This window comes from Diorhabda sublineata, chromosome 11, assembly GCF_026230105.1.
Source record: "Diorhabda sublineata isolate icDioSubl1.1 chromosome 11, icDioSubl1.1, whole genome shotgun sequence".
NCBI classification, from domain to species: domain Eukaryota; kingdom Metazoa; phylum Arthropoda; class Insecta; order Coleoptera; family Chrysomelidae; genus Diorhabda; species Diorhabda sublineata.
The window spans coordinates 2,634,764-2,652,431 of NC_079484.1; the positions used below are offsets into that span (position 1 = coordinate 2,634,764).

General features: G+C 36.0%; 2 protein-coding genes across 13 annotated transcripts in view; both read right to left on the reverse strand.

Moving 5' to 3' along the window:
• Positions 1–94: 94 nt before the first annotated feature.
• On the reverse strand, positions 95–4,099 carry LOC130450402 (G protein-activated inward rectifier potassium channel 3-like). The gene is made up of 5 exons (XM_056788775.1): positions 3,495–4,099; positions 2,885–3,168; positions 2,200–2,517; positions 1,661–2,089; positions 95–279 (listed from the first exon to the last, which is right to left on the reverse strand). Exons 1-5 carry the CDS (start codon positions 3,542–3,544, stop codon positions 95–97), a joined length of 1,266 nt encoding a protein of 421 aa, XP_056644753.1. The 5' UTR covers positions 3,545–4,099.
• A 21-nt stretch (positions 4,100–4,120) lies between these two features.
• LOC130450503 (ATP-sensitive inward rectifier potassium channel 12-like) overlaps positions 4,121–17,668 on the reverse strand; it is a 51,743-nt gene continuing 38,195 nt past the window's right edge. For 4 of the 12 annotated variants that reach the window (XM_056788927.1, XM_056788934.1, XM_056788928.1 and 1 more), the window contains 3 exons: positions 9,222–9,583; positions 8,468–9,154; positions 4,121–4,738 (listed from right to left, as the gene is read on the reverse strand). In XM_056788927.1, the coding sequence (XP_056644905.1) occupies positions 4,389–4,738; positions 8,468–9,154; positions 9,222–9,583 (1,399 nt within the window). In that variant the 3' untranslated portion in view covers positions 4,121–4,388. Of the gene's footprint in view, positions 4,739–7,278; positions 7,481–8,467; positions 9,155–9,221; positions 9,584–9,709; positions 11,767–17,668 lie in introns of those variants that run through there. The other 8 variants (XM_056788923.1, XM_056788925.1, XM_056788924.1 and 5 more) reach the window with 5 other exon arrangements.

The following is a 17,668-nucleotide window of genomic DNA, read 5'->3' on the forward strand; positions in this document are numbered from 1 at the left end:
TTTATTTTTAAATAACGTTAATAAATTTATTTTTAAGAGCTTAAAAATGATACAGAGGTTATTTAGTATATAAATTTAGTTCATAATTTAATATTTATACCCAGTCAATGGGAAAAGGCGGTGTTTGTGATCTTTCTTCTTTAAAATGGATAATTTGCTTCTTATCGGAATCTTGAGGATCCACTTCGTTTGTTATAATATTCCTACTGGATTTACTTCTTTTCATTATACCCGATTCTTCATTGTTTTGACTTGGATACATAATTTTTTCTAATGTTTCTGTAAATAAATAAATCATTTTTTTATTTTCAGTGACCCTGTATTTTCAAACACACTAAAATCACTTCGGGTTTCAAAATCAGTTCTTTAAAAGCATCTAAAAATATTTTTTTTTCAAATATCATTTTGGAAAAAAACCTGACACAAAACACATTACCATCTCATACAAAAGTAAGCTGATTAAACATTTTTTAAATAATTGAAGAACACAATTACAAATTTTTTTGAAAATTTAACTATAACTATATAAAAGGAAACTAGTTAACGGATATGATTTTCTTACAAAATATATGGCAACATCGCGCTACACGTCAAACCACAGAACTGTTCTGTGCGTCAAATGTTCAACAGTCCGTCATTTTCCTTCAAGGAGTTAAGTCAGGTTACTAGGTTATGGACAGTTATTATAGTTTTATATAGGTTTCTGGAGATTTAATTTGAAAGTTATTAAGCAAATATTGTATTTCTCAGTACATAAATAATTTACCTGAAATGTATTACCTATAAACTCTTAAGTGATTTTCGGGTGTTTTTTTTGTTTATTTCCGTGTTTATATTGAATAATTGTGTAAAAAGAGTTGAAATGGATTTTAGTTAACGAATCATAGTGAATATTATTAGTGATTGGGTTAATAAATGAAAGTCAGATATGAAGTTAGGTTATAAACAATCGATGACAATAATAATTATTCTCAAATTCGGGGTATTTCACCTTTCATTAAGTTAATATGAGGAGCATGGTAAACTATTTGATATAAACGCATAGATCTTGTACTGAACAAAATCAAAAAGCAAAACAGATCAATGAAAATATTTTTGTTGGTATAGTAAAGGTAAGATTGTTTTATTTTTTGTATTGCAAACTACATTTTTATATTTGAGATGTATATTAATATTCAATGTATAACTTTATTGACCATTTGCCTAAAGGAAACGCGATTTTATAGCGGAGCTCTTTTGGTATGTTTTCTTTATATCTTTGTCTCAATTTTTGTAATTTATTAGAAGTTCTACCAGCGTTCGTTAGAATAATGAAAGATCTCACTTTGTTTCAATTGTCTCTCATTGCACAATTAACTACAGTACAAAAAGAAGGTTGAATTTATTATGAATTAACCAAAAAGAGGTAGAATATTTCAAATTTCAAAAAAAACACTTTTATTTATAGATGTAGTTATAATATTTTTAACATAGCAAAAAGATTGGTATTAATGTTTTCAATTTATTTACACTGTACGGTGTAAAATTGAAATGTAGTCAATATATAAAGAAATTTGTGGTTATTTTGATGGAACAAAGGAGGAATAGCAGAGGTTTTCATTATCAAATATTGCTTATGTTAAAAATATCAAACTTAGGAGAAGAAAAGTGAATGACTAACCGTTGTTCTGATCAAACTCAGCAGCAGAACAAATAGGCATGGGTATTCTTCTCATTTTTTCAAAATAATTGAAATTCACTTCATAACTCTCATTATCACAATTGAATGTAGTAACATTCACGAATTGTTGCCCCCAAAGTATTTCATTTTCTAAATAACTTGTTTTAGCATGAGTGTTTTGTCCAGTGCTCTCAATACACCCATCTAAAATCACTATTAATTCAATTTTCTCATTCAACATGTCCTTTGCTGAATAATTGTATAATGGCGAGTCTTCATCTATTTTGTGCACAACTGTTATGGGCCATAGGAGGAACGGTTCGCTACCGGTTTCATCGCATGTAACTTCGAGTTCGTTATGGTAATTTGTGAGCTGCTCTCCTTCTTTTGTTGTTATCGAGTGAATAACTAAAGCTCTTACACTGACACCTGAAACAATCATCCTTAACATAATCATTTAAATCGCGTTTTCTATCGTACAACAGCTGGCAATATGCTCAGTATGTTTTACAACGTTGACTAAGTAATTAAATACTCACCGATCAATCTGCTTTTTCTAATATCTCCTATTCTAAACATTAAACAGTATGCTCCATCTCGTAAACAGATAACTGCATTTTTCGAAAATTGGACTGTGTAAGCTGTGAGTCTAGGTCTAGTTAGTTTTGCGAAAAAAACTCCTACGGTGAATGAATCTATGCACGTTCCGATTATACATTGCGCGCACAATAGAAATATCGCTTCTGGACATTCCTCAGTAATTGCCCTCAAACCGTAACCCATTGTAGATTGGGTTTCTAATGAGTAAAGGAAACACGAATGGAATCCGTGAATATTCAAAACGCACGGGGTCCAACCTGAATAAATGAAAGTTTAAATAATTAGAGAATATATTAATATATAAATAAAAAGAAAACCGGCTGATATATGGCACTAAGTACTTTCATTTTTACTTAAAATCATCACCAACTACATTAAAGCTCAAAGTTCTCTTGAGGAATATAAATAAACTCTTTCTAAATTAATAGATAACTTTAGAAAGTGTTTTTTTTTTCATTGAATACCTATTATTTGACCTAAATAAACCCGTTTTGAGACAAAGAATAAGTGGTGACGTTATTTATATATGTGCCGGGCTTTAATTTCAACGTGTACTGGAAACAGCTGGGACCTCTTTGTGCTTGATCATCCAGAATATTAAAAACCATTGGAAATGCGACTTACCGTTTTCGGCCTGTTTAGCAGGCAAGTGATCATCGTGTAAATCTTTGTGCACGAAAGCTATCAACCACCATAGAAGGGCGAAAGTTAACCAAGAAGCTGTGAAACCGATTATCATTACTTGTACCATCCATTTCCATTCTGCGTCAACTAAACCGGTGAATATATCTCTTACGTAATGTAAATATCTCCAACGGAATTTTGGTTGTATAATATTGCATTTACCATCTTTCAAAATGGCCCTCGGCTTTCGTTGAGTCGATAAATTTTTGGGGGTAAGCGGCTTGCTGAAAGGCAATTTTTCTTTTTTAATAGTATATAACTTGATATCTGGGACGTTCTATCATCCAAACTAGCTTAAGTAACTTTAGAATCAAGTAGGTTCGGTTTATCATTTGTTTTTATGTCATTTAAAATGTTGGGGACTTTCTCAGGAATATATGAAATCGGTACTCGGATACTCGGTGAAAAATTTGGAAGGAATTCAAGTTGGAAAAGCTGGAAACAACTAAAAGACAATTTAACTATGTCAGATCTTTAAGCACCGATTAGAAAATATTGTATTGAAAAAGTTATGAATAAAAGATTGTTTAAAAAAAAATCGCTTATTTACCTTCTCTTATTTTTGATCTGTTGCGAACCTTTTTTAAAACCACCAAACATTTTTCAAAGAGAATATCATTATAACTGATTATTATAACTTCAAGTACATCTACGGTTTTAATTGCTTCAGGATATTTATTTTATCAAAGCAGGATATTTGAGTACTTAATAGACAACAAGATATTTATGATTGTGTGCTTTCTGATGCGTCTAATATGCTCCAATTTCCGATGAGGCGGGTGCAAAAGTTTACTGGGCTGGAAAAAAAAACTTGAAATTGGCATGGTTTTCGTGAAAATCCAAATGAAATCACGAGTGGAATTGAATTGATTCAATAATTTTGGCCATTGCAATAACAGATGTGTGACCTGGTGTTTTGTCTTGATGAAACACTTTCTTCTTAGATGTTTTTGAAGGATTTCTTCGCTTAAACGTTGCAATAATTTCGCATATAGCCAATGGAAATGATCCCACGCACATCCCAAAAGAAACCAACGTCACGACCTTGCCTGCAGATGGAACGGTATTTGCTTTATTTGGAGCCGATTCTCCCTTTTCTTTCCATTGTTTTAATTGCTCTTTTTCTTCGGGTGTGAAGTGATGGACCCACGTTTCATCCATAGTTATGAAAATTCGGAAAAACTCGATGGAAACTTCTTCAGTACGCTGTTTTTGTTCGCTAGTGAAATTCCGAATCGGTCCTTAACTGATTCGGAATTCAATCCGCGAACCAAGCTGTGTTCCATAGAAATATACAACGTTGCCAAATCAAATTTCTCGAGTCGGTAAATAGAAAATATTTATTTGTCTATTAAAGAGTGAAACAAAAATAAAATAACTGTTTAATATAAAAATAAATTTAATATGAAACGAGCTAACATTAAATTAACTTTATTTACACAATTTAAATCAATTTCCCAATATCTTCTTCTTCTTGTTCGTCTTCTTTTTCTTCTAAAATGTCGTACTGCAACTTCCCAGGATTCATCGAAGTGGCTTTTCGTTTGCTTTCGTTATCTTTAAGAGTTTTATTATCTTCTAAACTCTTATTAAAGTTTTTATTCTTCTTTTGTGTTTTTTCTACATTTGGAATCTCGTCCGTTTGAGCTGTTGGTTCTTTATAAAAAACATCAAAATATGGTTCTTTTCTGAAAATAGGTTCTAGCGAAGGAACTCTCGAAATAGGAGCACTTTGAACAAGGAAACTGTTACTTGGAGAAATACGATTTGGAGAAAGAAATCTCATATCCATATCTAAAAAAAGAAGAAGAGGATAATTCCCGAAATTGAGTCCAGTTTTATATGTTAGATAAATTATAGTTTTAGTAAGTTAAATAAGCGTGTGTATTAAATTCAAAGCTAACGTAACTTATTGAGCACTTTGTGTACGAAACTCACGAGCTCAGCACACAAAAATCAAATGGAACAAGCTTCGGTAGGTTTTGTGTCAAGTGTCAAATTTGAAAACGTGTCGCAATAGTTATTTATGTCACAAATGTGTGAAGCAGCCTTTTTTCGACGAATATGAGTGTCAAATAAGTCGAAAAATGGCCTTTACACACGAATTGCATACAAAATTTTTTAATGGTAATTGTCCTCATAAAATATATTATACGTTTATTAATATTTTGAACATTTCAATCAAGATTAGATTAGAATTTGTGTTAATCAATTTGTAAACTCGATTTGAACCTGGGACCTTCCGCATGTGTGCCTCGTACTCTAGCCACTACACTGAAGAGACCTTAATAATACGTTTTTCGCGCACTAGAAAGCGTGGAAGCACTTCTTTGAAACTATATTTCTATATATAGTCTTCATCATTAAGTAATAATGCATATTTCCAATTTGAATTCAATAATATAAGAAAATTTGGAAGAAATCCCCACAGAACGTCAATTTTGCAGTATATGAATGTACTTACCATCGTATAGATTGAAATGAAACGTCATTTTTTAGGTTAGTTTATATTTTTTGTCATAACAATTATTTGCTATACAACTTTTATACTATTCGTGAATTTAATTGACAATCTGGCAACAGTGCAGTATCTAAAACGCAGATCATCACTCGTGTGAAGCTTGGCTTATTAATAATATACGCGCGTGAAGCAATTTGGCTAAAAATTGTTTTTGTTACCGAAATTTTTGGTTATTAAGGTTATACACAGTCTATTCGATTGTTTTAATCAACAAATTGGTATCTCAATCACAATTATCTGTCACGTAATGAGACGTACGTTCTTTTGAACTATACAGTGCGTTCGAGAAAGTGATAAAACGATGTTGGATGTCTCGTTGGAACGCGCGCCCTTGTAATCTGTTTAATTTATGTTCTACGCGAACGAGGGCGCAAGCGTTTATACGTTTATAAGTTGACCTTGAATATAAAAGCGTTTTCATGCTTCTATGATTCCAAAATGGCGTTCGATTATTTTAGAAACAATTTCGGTTGGAAGAATCGATTCTTTTCAAGAAATTATAATCGATTATTGGTTGTAAAAATATAGAAATTGATGTTTTTAGTCTCTGTTCATAATCGAAATGTACGAATTGGTGTTTTCAAATAGAAAAGAGAAGAATAAACTACAATAATAAAGTTTTATTCATAGACAAAGTAACACTAGACTGTGATTTTAATATAATTCGTGTTTTAATATTAGAATGATATACAAAGAAAGTTACGGTCAAGCTATTTCTGTCAAGCGTTATATTTCTTTACACCCTTCGAATCGTAAACTGATAAATCGATTTATGAATAGAAAAAAATCGATTTTTCCTAATCTTGTATTTACAATGTAAATACCAACTTTAATGTTCGGAAAACCATAGACAAATCAGCTGATGGCATTTACCCACTGGTTTACCAGTGGTACTGGATGATCGTCGACTGAAAGTGCAGTTGGCATTTTAAAAAGGGCGGTACATCGGTTATTAACTGAAAATTTCGACACGAGAAAGCTACGCGCAAGATGGGTGCCGCATTTGCTTGCAATGGAACAAAAACAGCGTCGTGAAGATGTTTCCATCGAATGTTTGGCAACCGTGGATGAAACGTGGGTCCATATCTTAACACTCGAAACAAAAGAACAATCAAAACAATGGATTGAAGAGGGAGAACCGGCTACAAACAAGACAAAGACCGTTTCATCTGCAGGCAAGGAGATGGCGTCGCTTTTTTGGGATGCTCGTGGGATAATTTTAATTAATTACCAGATACTATCAACGGCGAGTATCATACGAACTTATTGCAACATTTTGAGCGAAAAAATCAAGCAAAAACCGCCGTGTTTCATCAAAACAATGCACCAGCTCACACATCCGTTATTGGAGTGGCCAAAATTGATGAATCAAAGTTTCAATTTCTATTTCATGCACCTTATTCGCCAGATTTAGCCCCCTCGGATAATTTTCTGTTCTTAGACTTGAATAAACGACTCGGCGGTCAGAGATTTTCCAACAATGAAGAGGTAATTTCGGCAACTTGAAGATTCTTATTATAAAAAGGGTATCGAAGTTATTGAACATCGCTGGGAAAAGTGTATGGAAGTAAAAAGAGGTTACGTTGAAAAATAAATGTATTTTTTTCCAAAATTTTTGTGTTTTCTTTGTCGGACCGTCCTTGTACCTAAATTAGTACACGCCCAGATGCCACGTAAATAATTTCTGTCACAAAAATTTATTCATCATATTTTTTGACCACACCGCGTATACAAAACATAAATATTGCTTTTACCGCTACCCGAATATTCTCTTTTTTTTTTTCGAATTCAAGCCTGTAAAAGGTAGAAGTCATTTTTTGATAATAAAAAAATCACTTTTAGATTTTTATTTTCGTTTATAACTTGATTATGATAATAACCATACAATATACAATACTTGGAATGGGTACTTAAAATAAATCACAGTCGCAGTCAGGGAAAAAAACCATTTTACTGAAAAAATGCACTTTACAATAAAGGTAAGTCCGATGCTGGTATGGTCGAAACGGTTACATCTGCAAGTAAAAAAAATGTTGTAGACGTTTTCGTTCCTCTATATTAGACGATAAGAAAGAATATGTATAACAAACTAAAAATGAAATTAGTCAGTTATCGCAATGTTCGACCCTGAAACAAAAATTGCCTAAAATGTTTGGCATATGAACTACAAGGATTCAGTGTTCTATTGATTTGGAAAAACCTTTGATTGTGTGCACTTAAGAGACAACAAACAAATAATAGGCGAAAAGGTTATGTCAAGATGTCTGAAAATGAAGATTTACATCGATTTAATAAAATACTACATAGTATATTCAGTAGAAGATGAAATTTAAGTCTGTAGAAATAGAAATAAGAAACTATGTTGACGCTAGAGTGTAAAAAAGTAAAACAAGAAGAATAGCTGATAGTCAACCGTCGTATGTTTTATGTCAACTGTCAACTGCCGCGTGTTTTGTGTCAACCGTCAACTGCCGCGTGTTTTGTGTCAACTGTCGTGTGCTTTGTTCTGTGTTATCTGTCTTATGAGCTGTCATGTCCACGGTATCACATACCGAGACGAATTCCCAAAAAGCGACGTGGTTTTGTTGTTGTCCGCGTTTTAAATGCTTGAAGTGGTCATGGCGAGTGCGTTATACAGTGTCACTCGTACTCCAATTGAGATATTCCGCGTTTTTCATATTAATTATGATTTATTTGACCCGGCGGCCACGGGGAGTAAGATGACCGTGAAATGAAGTACCCCCTCTACCTTGGTGATGCCACCCGTCATCTGTCAACTGTCTTGTATGCCGTGTGTCATCAAAAATCTCGTCTGAGAGGACGATTTTTTCATTTTTGGGGTTATATCGCTCCACGAAACATCTTATCGGTCGCTTGGATCGTCATCGACATCGAAATCTTCCAAAATTGGAGTGGAACACTTCTTGATTCAAACCAAACACAATCACCACGACCTACCACCACCAAAAATTAGTTTCGAGAATGTAAATATTTGAACTTACCAGATAACTGTTGCATTTTATGAAACTCTGCTAAATCAGCTCCCGAACACAGAGGTGTATCTATGGCAATGGTATTATCGAATTTGGAATAATTAACTTCGTATCCTTGTCTGTCTTTATTATAAGAAACGACAGGTTCGAATCTGTGTCCCCACAATATCTCGTTAGCTATATAACTCGATCGAGCTTGAGTCGATTGCCCCGTACTTTCGATAGTACCTTCCAAAATCGCTACTATTTCGAATTTTTCGTTGAGTATATCGCTAGCGGTGAGAAAATAAAACGGCGATTCCTCGTCTATTCGATGGACAATCGTCATCGGCCAAATAAAGAAGAGATTACTTTCGCAACCATCGGCATTCACTGTCAATTCCGTTTGAAAATTGTTGAGGGTTTCCCCTTCTTTGGTCGTTTTAGCCCTTATGAGTTGGGCTCGAATGCTCGCTCCTATTATGTGACTTTTACGCATATCTCCCACTCTGAACATGAGGCACAAATAACCTTCCCTTTGACAAATCACGGCGTTTTTGGAAAATTGGAGCGTTTGGGTACGAAGTTTGGGACGTGTCATTTTAGCGAAAACTATTCCTACCATGAAAGCTTGAATTATCATTCCGGATATACTTTGAAGACACATGATGAATATCGCTTCAGGACATTCTTCCGTTGTAGTCCTTACACCATAACCTAAAAAATTGATAGGAAACATTCATAGTTTATAATTATGTGATTAGGTTGGGCAGATCTTTCTTACCTATGGTGTGTTGGGTTTCAATAGAAAACAAAAAACACGAAGTAAATCCATAAATGTTTAATACGCAAGGAGACCAATTGGATTCGGCTTGTCTCGTTGGTAAATGTTCGTCTTCAAGATCGCCATGCGTGAAAACAATCAACCACCAAATTAGTGCAAATATGAGCCAAGACCCTATGAAACCGATTGCGAATATCGTAAGCGTCCACCTCCATTGCGAATCTACTAAAGTCGTAAAAATATCTTGAAGGTATCGAAGGCGTCGTTTTGAGATTCTCGATTGCAGGATGTTGCAGTCTCCGTTTTTAAAAACAGCCCGTTTTCTCATTTTTCTTAAGGCATTATTTTGTCGATAAGATCGCCTGAAACCCCATAAAAATATTTATTCTAACCTCAATATTCATAATCATCACATTGTTAACATCTACTCCATTTCATACACTTTCGGAACGGTGTCTAAATATTGCTGATCAAAATAAGGAAATTACCGGATCTCACTTAGTTCCACGTCGTCGGGGTCATTATATACGTCATGAAAATACATTATCTATGGCCAGGCCGTTCAATCCCAGGCCCTCGGGCCACAGTGTGGTCTGCGATTAAATTTTAAGTGGCCCGCGCAAGTGTGGTTTCAAAATACATAGTGATCGACCCCGTCCGTGTCACGTTACTGTCAACTGTCAACCATCAACGTTGACGGGTGCAGCAAATTGCAGCTGACTGTGAATATGGAGAGTTACAACTGTACTGTGCTGTGCGATGGCTTTCAAGGGGCAGCATGTTGAAACATTTGCTCAATTTGCGACAACAGGTGTCGCAATTTTTAGAGCAGAAAGGGACTTTCTTCGAAAGCACGAAATTCTTCAGAAGATTTTGCAGATTTTTGGTACCAAAAGGAGAATTTCCAGCAATAACTGACCTGGCGTTACAGGTTTTGGATCAAATGGCTCCCTAAATCCACCGTTTGGTGCGACTCTTCAAAAGGTTGAGCAGACTTGATCCATGGAACCAAAAGAAGCTCCAAGGTCTGCAAAATATGTCGTGAGGCAAGCCACCAGGACCCAGCAGAATACGCTAGATATCATGGAGGAAACCGACAGGAAGATTAGAGACTAGAAATTAGAGATTAGAAATCTCGAGTAGGAGCAGCTTAAATGTCGTTCTAAACAGTTGGTTAAGAATAAGTTCTGTCTAAAGCAGAAACATACGGAATATGCCATAGGAAATGATGTGGTGGGATGCATTTTGAATTGAATACGAATAAAAGCTAACGTTTACTGCAATGTACCCGGGATTTGGTCTTCCGAAAAAGGAATTTTTAGATACTTCAACAACATCTAAATGGATTTGAAAATAATCTCTAATACAATCCATTTGAACGCCCTTCAAAGTGATTTTTACCATGGAATGGTTTAAATTTCTAAAACCGATAAATTAAAAACGAATAGAAAAACCCTTCGGCTAGCACTGAGTCCTCCTTGACGATTTTGTAAAAACTAGGGAGTGTTTTTAGAAGAATCAATCTTAAAAATATTAAACAATCAGATATTTGTTATCAAATACAAAAAATCTGGCGAAAACCGGTTATTTCCAAGGTTCTATCTCGTTTATTGTCATGTGAAACATTTTGTTCATTGTTTAAAATAAATTCGACGATAAATCATAGTTATTTGAATGGTATTGCAGGTGATTGTACCTATTGTTTTTTCGCGTTTTCAACAATGGTTAAGGTACTTTCATATCTCTGCTCCTAATTATGTCAGTTCCAAGTACAAGTACAGGGTGTTCTTTACCAACTGTACGAGTTTTGCGCTTAGAAACATATGTCCTTTAGACCGTCTCGTGGCATTGACCACCCTGTATTGGTTTAGCAATGCTACATTGCGTTTTATTTTAACGTATTTACACTATCGGTCGAAAGTTTTTACCCACCGCATAATCGATTCATTAAATGTACTGAAAGTAATGATTCGGCCGGCACAGTCGCCCGATTTCAACCCAATTGAGTTGTTGTGGCACAAACTGGACAGGGAAGATAGAAACGAGTGTCTTACGTCCTACTGGAATATCCTGAAAATAGAATAGAACCAAATAGACGCGATTATCTGTGGGTAAAAATTTTTAACCGGGAACACTGTTAATTAGGAAAATTCGATCAATATGGTTTTCGAAAATGAATATTGAATCACAAAGGACAATTGTTGAACTAGGAAAAAATGTTTTACCTTTGAATTGGTAGTTTTTTTTCTGAGATTGCTGCACTTCTTTCATATCAACGTTTTTAAATTGATTGTGCTTTCAGTAAGTACCCGATTTTTCATAAAAATCAAGGACTTTATTACAAATATAGTCAATATTTGATTTTTCAATTTTATGGATAATATAATATGTTTGATAACATTGTATTTTCCGTACTAACGAAAGGAAAAATATAAGGTGGTTAAATAAAATTAGGGAGAAATTAGACGACGTGTAAAGTTTGATTTTTGTTTATGCAGTAAATTAAGATCAAATAATTTACTGGTTTGTGTCATACGAATGTGGACAGCTCCTGACACTGTCTATCAGTGTTCCATCGTCTAAATGACATTGTTGGATGTTGTAAACGAAAAAATGCCACCAATACAGACTGATCTGACGTATTCTGTGATCATAACCTCACAAAATTGAGACTGGTTTGTGTCATAGGAATGTGGAAAGCTCCTGACACTGTCTATCAGTGTTCCATCGTCTAAATGACATTGTTGGATGTTGTAAACGAAAAAATGCCACCAAAACAGACTGATCTGACGTATTCTGTGATCATAACCTCACAAAATTGAGACTGGTTTGTGTCATACGAATGTGGAAAGCTCCTGACACTGTCTATCAGTGTTCCATCGTCTAAATGACATTGTTGGATGTTGTAAACGAAAAAATGCCACCAATACAGACTGATCTGACGTATTCTGTGATCATAACCTCACAAAATTGAGACTGGTTTGTGTCATAGGAATGTGGAAAGCTCCTGACACTGTCTATCAGTGTTCCATCGTCTAAATGACATTGTTGGATGTTGTAAACGAAAAAATGCCACCAAAACAGACTGATCTGACGTATTCTGTGATCATAACCTCACAAAATTGAGACTGGTTTGTGTCATACGAATGTGGAAAGCTCCTGACACTGTCTATCAGTGTTCCATCGTCTAAATGACATTGTTGGATGTTGTAAACGAAAAAATGCCACCAATACAGACTGATCTGACGTATTCTGTGATCATAACCTCACAAAATTGAGACTGGTTTGTGTCATACGAATGTGGAAAGCTCCTGACACTGTCTATCAGTGTTCCATCGTCTAAATGACATTGTTGGATGTTGTAAACGAAAAAATGCCACCAATACAGACTGATCTGACGTATTCTGTGATCATAACCTCACAAAATTGAGACTGGTTTGTGTCATACGAATGTGGACAGCTCCTGACACTGTCTATCAGTGTTCCATCGTCTAAATGACATTGTTGGATGTTGTAAACGAAAAAATGCCACCAAAACAGACTGATCTGACGTATTCTGTGATCATAACCTCACAAAATTGAGACTGGTTTGTGTCATACGAATGTGGACAGCTCCTGACACTGTCTATCAGTGTTCCATCGTCTAAATGACATTGTTGGATGTTGTTAACGAAAAAATACCACCAAAACAGACTGATCTGACGTATTCTGTGATCATAACCTCACAAAATTGAGACTGGTTTGTGTCATACGAATGTGGACAGCTCCTGACACTGTCTATCAGTGTTCCATCGTCTAAATGACATTGTTGGATGTTGTAAACGAAAAAATGCCACCAATACAGACTGATCTGACGTATTCTGTGATCATAACCTCACAAAATTGAGACTGGTTTGTGTCATAGGAATGTGGAAAGCTCCTGACACTGTCTATCAGTGTTCCATCGTCTAAATGACATTGTTGGATGTTGTAAACGAAAAAATGCCACCAATACAGACTGATCTGACGTATTCTGTGATCATAACCTCACAAAATTGAGACTGGTTTGTGTCATACGAATGTGGAAAGCTCCTGACACTGTCTATCAGTGTTCCATCGTCTAAATGACATTGTTGGATGTTGTAAACGAAAAAATGCCACCAATACAGACTGATCTGACGTATTCTGTGATCATAACCTCACAAAATTGAGACTGGTTTGTGTCATACGAATGTGGAAAGCTCCTTACACTGTCTATCAGTGTTCCATCGTCTAAATGACATTGTTGGATGTTGTAAACGAAAAAATGCCACCAATACAGACTGATCTGACGTATTCTGTGATCATAACCTCACAAAATTGAGACTGGTTTGTGTCATACGAATGTGGACAGCTCCTGACACTGTCTATCAGTGTTCCATCGTCTAAATGACATTGTTGGATGTTGTAAACGAAAAAATGCCACCAAAACAGACTGATCTGACGTATTCTGTGATCATAACCTCACAAAATTGAGACTGGTTTGTGTCATACGAATGTGGACAGCTCCTGACACTGTCTATCAGTGTTCCATCGTCTAAATGACATTGTTGGATGTTGTTAACGAAAAAATACCACCAAAACAGACTGATCTGACGTATTCTGTGATCATAACCTCACAAAATTGAGACTGGTTTGTGTCATACGAATGTGGACAGCTCCTGACACTGTCTATCAGTGTTCCACCGTCTAAATGACATTGTTGGATGTTGTAAACGAAAAAATACCGCCAAATCAGACTGATCTGACGTATTCTGTGATCATAACCTCACAAAATTGAGACTGGTTTGTGTCATACGAATGTGGAAAGCTCCTGACACTGTCTATCAGTGTTCCATCGTCTAAATGACATTGTTGGATGTTGTAAACGAAAAAATGCCACCAAAACAGACTGATCTGACGTATTCTGTGATCATAACCTCACAAAATTGAGACTGGTTTGTGTCATACGAATGTGGAAAGCTCCTGACACTGTCTATCAGTGTTCCATCGTCTAAATGACATTGTTGGATGTTGTAAACGAAAAAATGCCACCAATACAGACTGATCTGACGTATTCTGTGATCATAACCTCACAAAATTGAGACTGGTTTGTGTCATACGAATGTGGAAAGCTCCTGACACTGTCTATCAGTGTTCCATCGTCTAAATGACATTGTTGGATGTTGTAAACGAAAAAATGCCACCAATACAGACTGATCTGACGTATTCTGTGATCATAACCTCACAAAATTGAGACTGGTTTGTGTCATACGAATGTGGAAAGCTCCTTACACTGTCTATCAGTGTTCCATCGTCTAAATGACATTGTTGGATGTTGTAAACGAAAAAATGCCACCAATACAGACTGATCTGACGTATTCTGTGATCATAACCTCACAAAATTGAGACTGGTTTGTGTCATACGAATGTGGACAGCTCCTGACACTGTCTATCAGTGTTCCATCGTCTAAATGACATTGTTGGATGTTGTAAACGAAAAAATGCCACCAAAACAGACTGATCTGACGTATTCTGTGATCATAACCTCACAAAATTGAGACTGGTTTGTGTCATACGAATGTGGACAGCTCCTGACACTGTCTATCAGTGTTCCATCGTCTAAATGACATTGTTGGATGTTGTTAACGAAAAAATACCACCAAAACAGACTGATCTGACGTATTCTGTGATCATAACCTCACAAAATTGAGACTGGTTTGTGTCATACGAATGTGGACAGCTCCTGACACTGTCTATCAGTGTTCCACCGTCTAAATGACATTGTTGGATGTTGTAAACGAAAAAATACCGCCAAATCAGACTGATCTGACGTATTCTGTGATCATAACCTCACAAAATTGAGACTGGTTTGTGTCATACGAATGTGGAAAGCTCCTGACACTGTCTATCAGTGTTCCATCGTCTAAATGATATTGTTGGATGTTGTAAACGAAAAAATACCACCAAAACAGACTGATCTGACGTATTCTGTGATCATAACCTCACAAAATTGAGACTGGTTTATGTCATACGAATGTGGAAAGCTCATGACACTGTCTATCAGTGTTCCATCGTCTAAATGACATTGTTGGATGTTGTAAACGAAAAAATGCCACCAAAACAGACTGATCTGACGTATTCTGTGATCATAACCTCACAAAATTGAGACTGGTTTGTGTCATACGAATGTGGACAGCTCCTGACACTGTCTATCAGTGTTCCATCGTCTAAATGACATTGTTGGATGTTGTAAACGAAAAAATGCCACCAAAACAGACTGATCTGACGTATTCTGTGATCATAACCTCACAAAATTGAGACTGGTTTGTGTCATACGAATGTGGAAAGCTCCTGACACTGTCTATCAGTGTTCCATCGTCTAAATGACATTGTTGGATGTTGTAAACGAAAAAATGCCACCAAAACAGACTGATCTGACGTATTCTGTGATCATAACCTCACAAAATTGAGACTGGTTTGTGTCATACGAATGTGGAAAGCTCCTGACACTGTCTATCAGTGTTCCATCGTCTAAATGACATTGTTGGATGTTGTAAACGAAAAAATACCACCAAAACAGACTGATCTGACGTATTCTGTGATCATAACCTCACAAAATTGAGACTGGTTTGTGTCATACGAATGTGGAAAGCTCCTGACACTGTCTATCAGTGTTCCATCGTCTAAATGATATTGTTGGATGTTGTAAACGAAAAAATACCACCAAAACAGACTGATCTGACGTATTCTGTGATCATAACCTCACAAAATTGAGACTGGTTTATGTCATACGAATGTGGAAAGCTCCTGACACTGTCTATCAGTGTTCCATCGTCTAAATGACATTGTTGGATGTTGTAAACGAAAAAATACCACCAAAACAGACTGATCTGACGTATTCTGTGATCATAACCTCACAAAATTGAGACTGGTTTGTGTCATACGAATGTGGAAAGCTCCTGACACTGTCTATCAGTGTTCCATCGTCTAAATGATATTGTTGGATGTTGTAAACGAAAAAATACCACCAAAACAGACTGATCTGACGTATTCTGTGATCATAACCTCACAAAATTGAGACTGGTTTATGTCATACGAATGTGGAAAGCTCCTGACACTGTCTATCAGTGTTCCATCGTCTAAATGACATTGTTGGATGTTGTAAACGAAAAAATGCCACCAAAACAGACTGATCTGACGTATTCTGTGATCATAACCTCACAAAATTGAGACTGGTTTGTGTCATACGAATGTGGACAGCTCCTGACACTGTCTATCAGTGTTCCATCGTCTAAATGACATTGTTGGATGTTGTAAACGAAAAAATGCCACCAAAACAGACTGATCTGACGTATTCTGTGATCATAACCTCACAAAATTGAGACTGGTTTGTGTCATACGAATGTGGAAAGCTCCTGACACTGTCTATCAGTGTTCCATCGTCTAAATGACATTGTTGGATGTTGTAAACGAAAAAATGCCACCAAAACAGACTGATCTGACGTATTCTGTGATCATAACCTCACAAAATTGAGACTGGTTTGTGTCATACGAATGTGGAAAGCTCCTGACACTGTCTATCAGTGTTCCATCGTCTAAATGACATTGTTGGATGTTGTAAACGAAAAAATGCCACCAAAACAGACTGATCTGACGTATTCTGTGATCATAACCTCACAAAATTGAGACTGGTTTGTGTCATACGAATGTGGAAAGCTCCTGACACTGTCTATCAGTGTTCCATCGTCTAAATGACATTGTTGGATGTTGTAAACGAAAAAATACCACCAAAACAGACTGATCTGACGTATTCTGTGATCATAACCTCACAATATTGAGACTGGTTTGTGTCATACAAATGTGGACAGCTCCTGACACTGTCTATCAGTGTTCCATCGTCTAAATGACATTGTTGGATGTTGTAAACGAAAAAATGCCACCAAAACAGACTGATCTGACGTATTCTGTGATCATAACCTCACAATATTGAGACTGGTTTGTGTCATACGAATGTGGAAAGCTCCTGACACTGTCTATCAGTGTTCCATCGTCTAAATGACATTGTTGGATGTTGTAAACGAAAAAATGCCACCAAAACAGACTGATCTGACGTATTCTGTGATCATAACCTCACAATATTGAGACTGGTTTGTGTCATACGAATGTGGAAAGCTCCTGACACTGTCTATCAGTGTTCCATCGTCTAAATGACATTGTTGGATGTTGTAAACGAAAAAATGCCACCAAAACAGACTGATCTGACGTATTCTGTGATCATAACCTCACAAAATTGAGACTGGTTTGTGTCATACGAATGTGGAAAGCTCCTGACACTGTCTATCAGTGTTCCATCGTCTAAATGACATTGTTGGATGTTGTAAACGAAAAAATACCACCAAAACAGACTGATCTGACGTATTCTGTGATCATAACCTCACAATATTGAG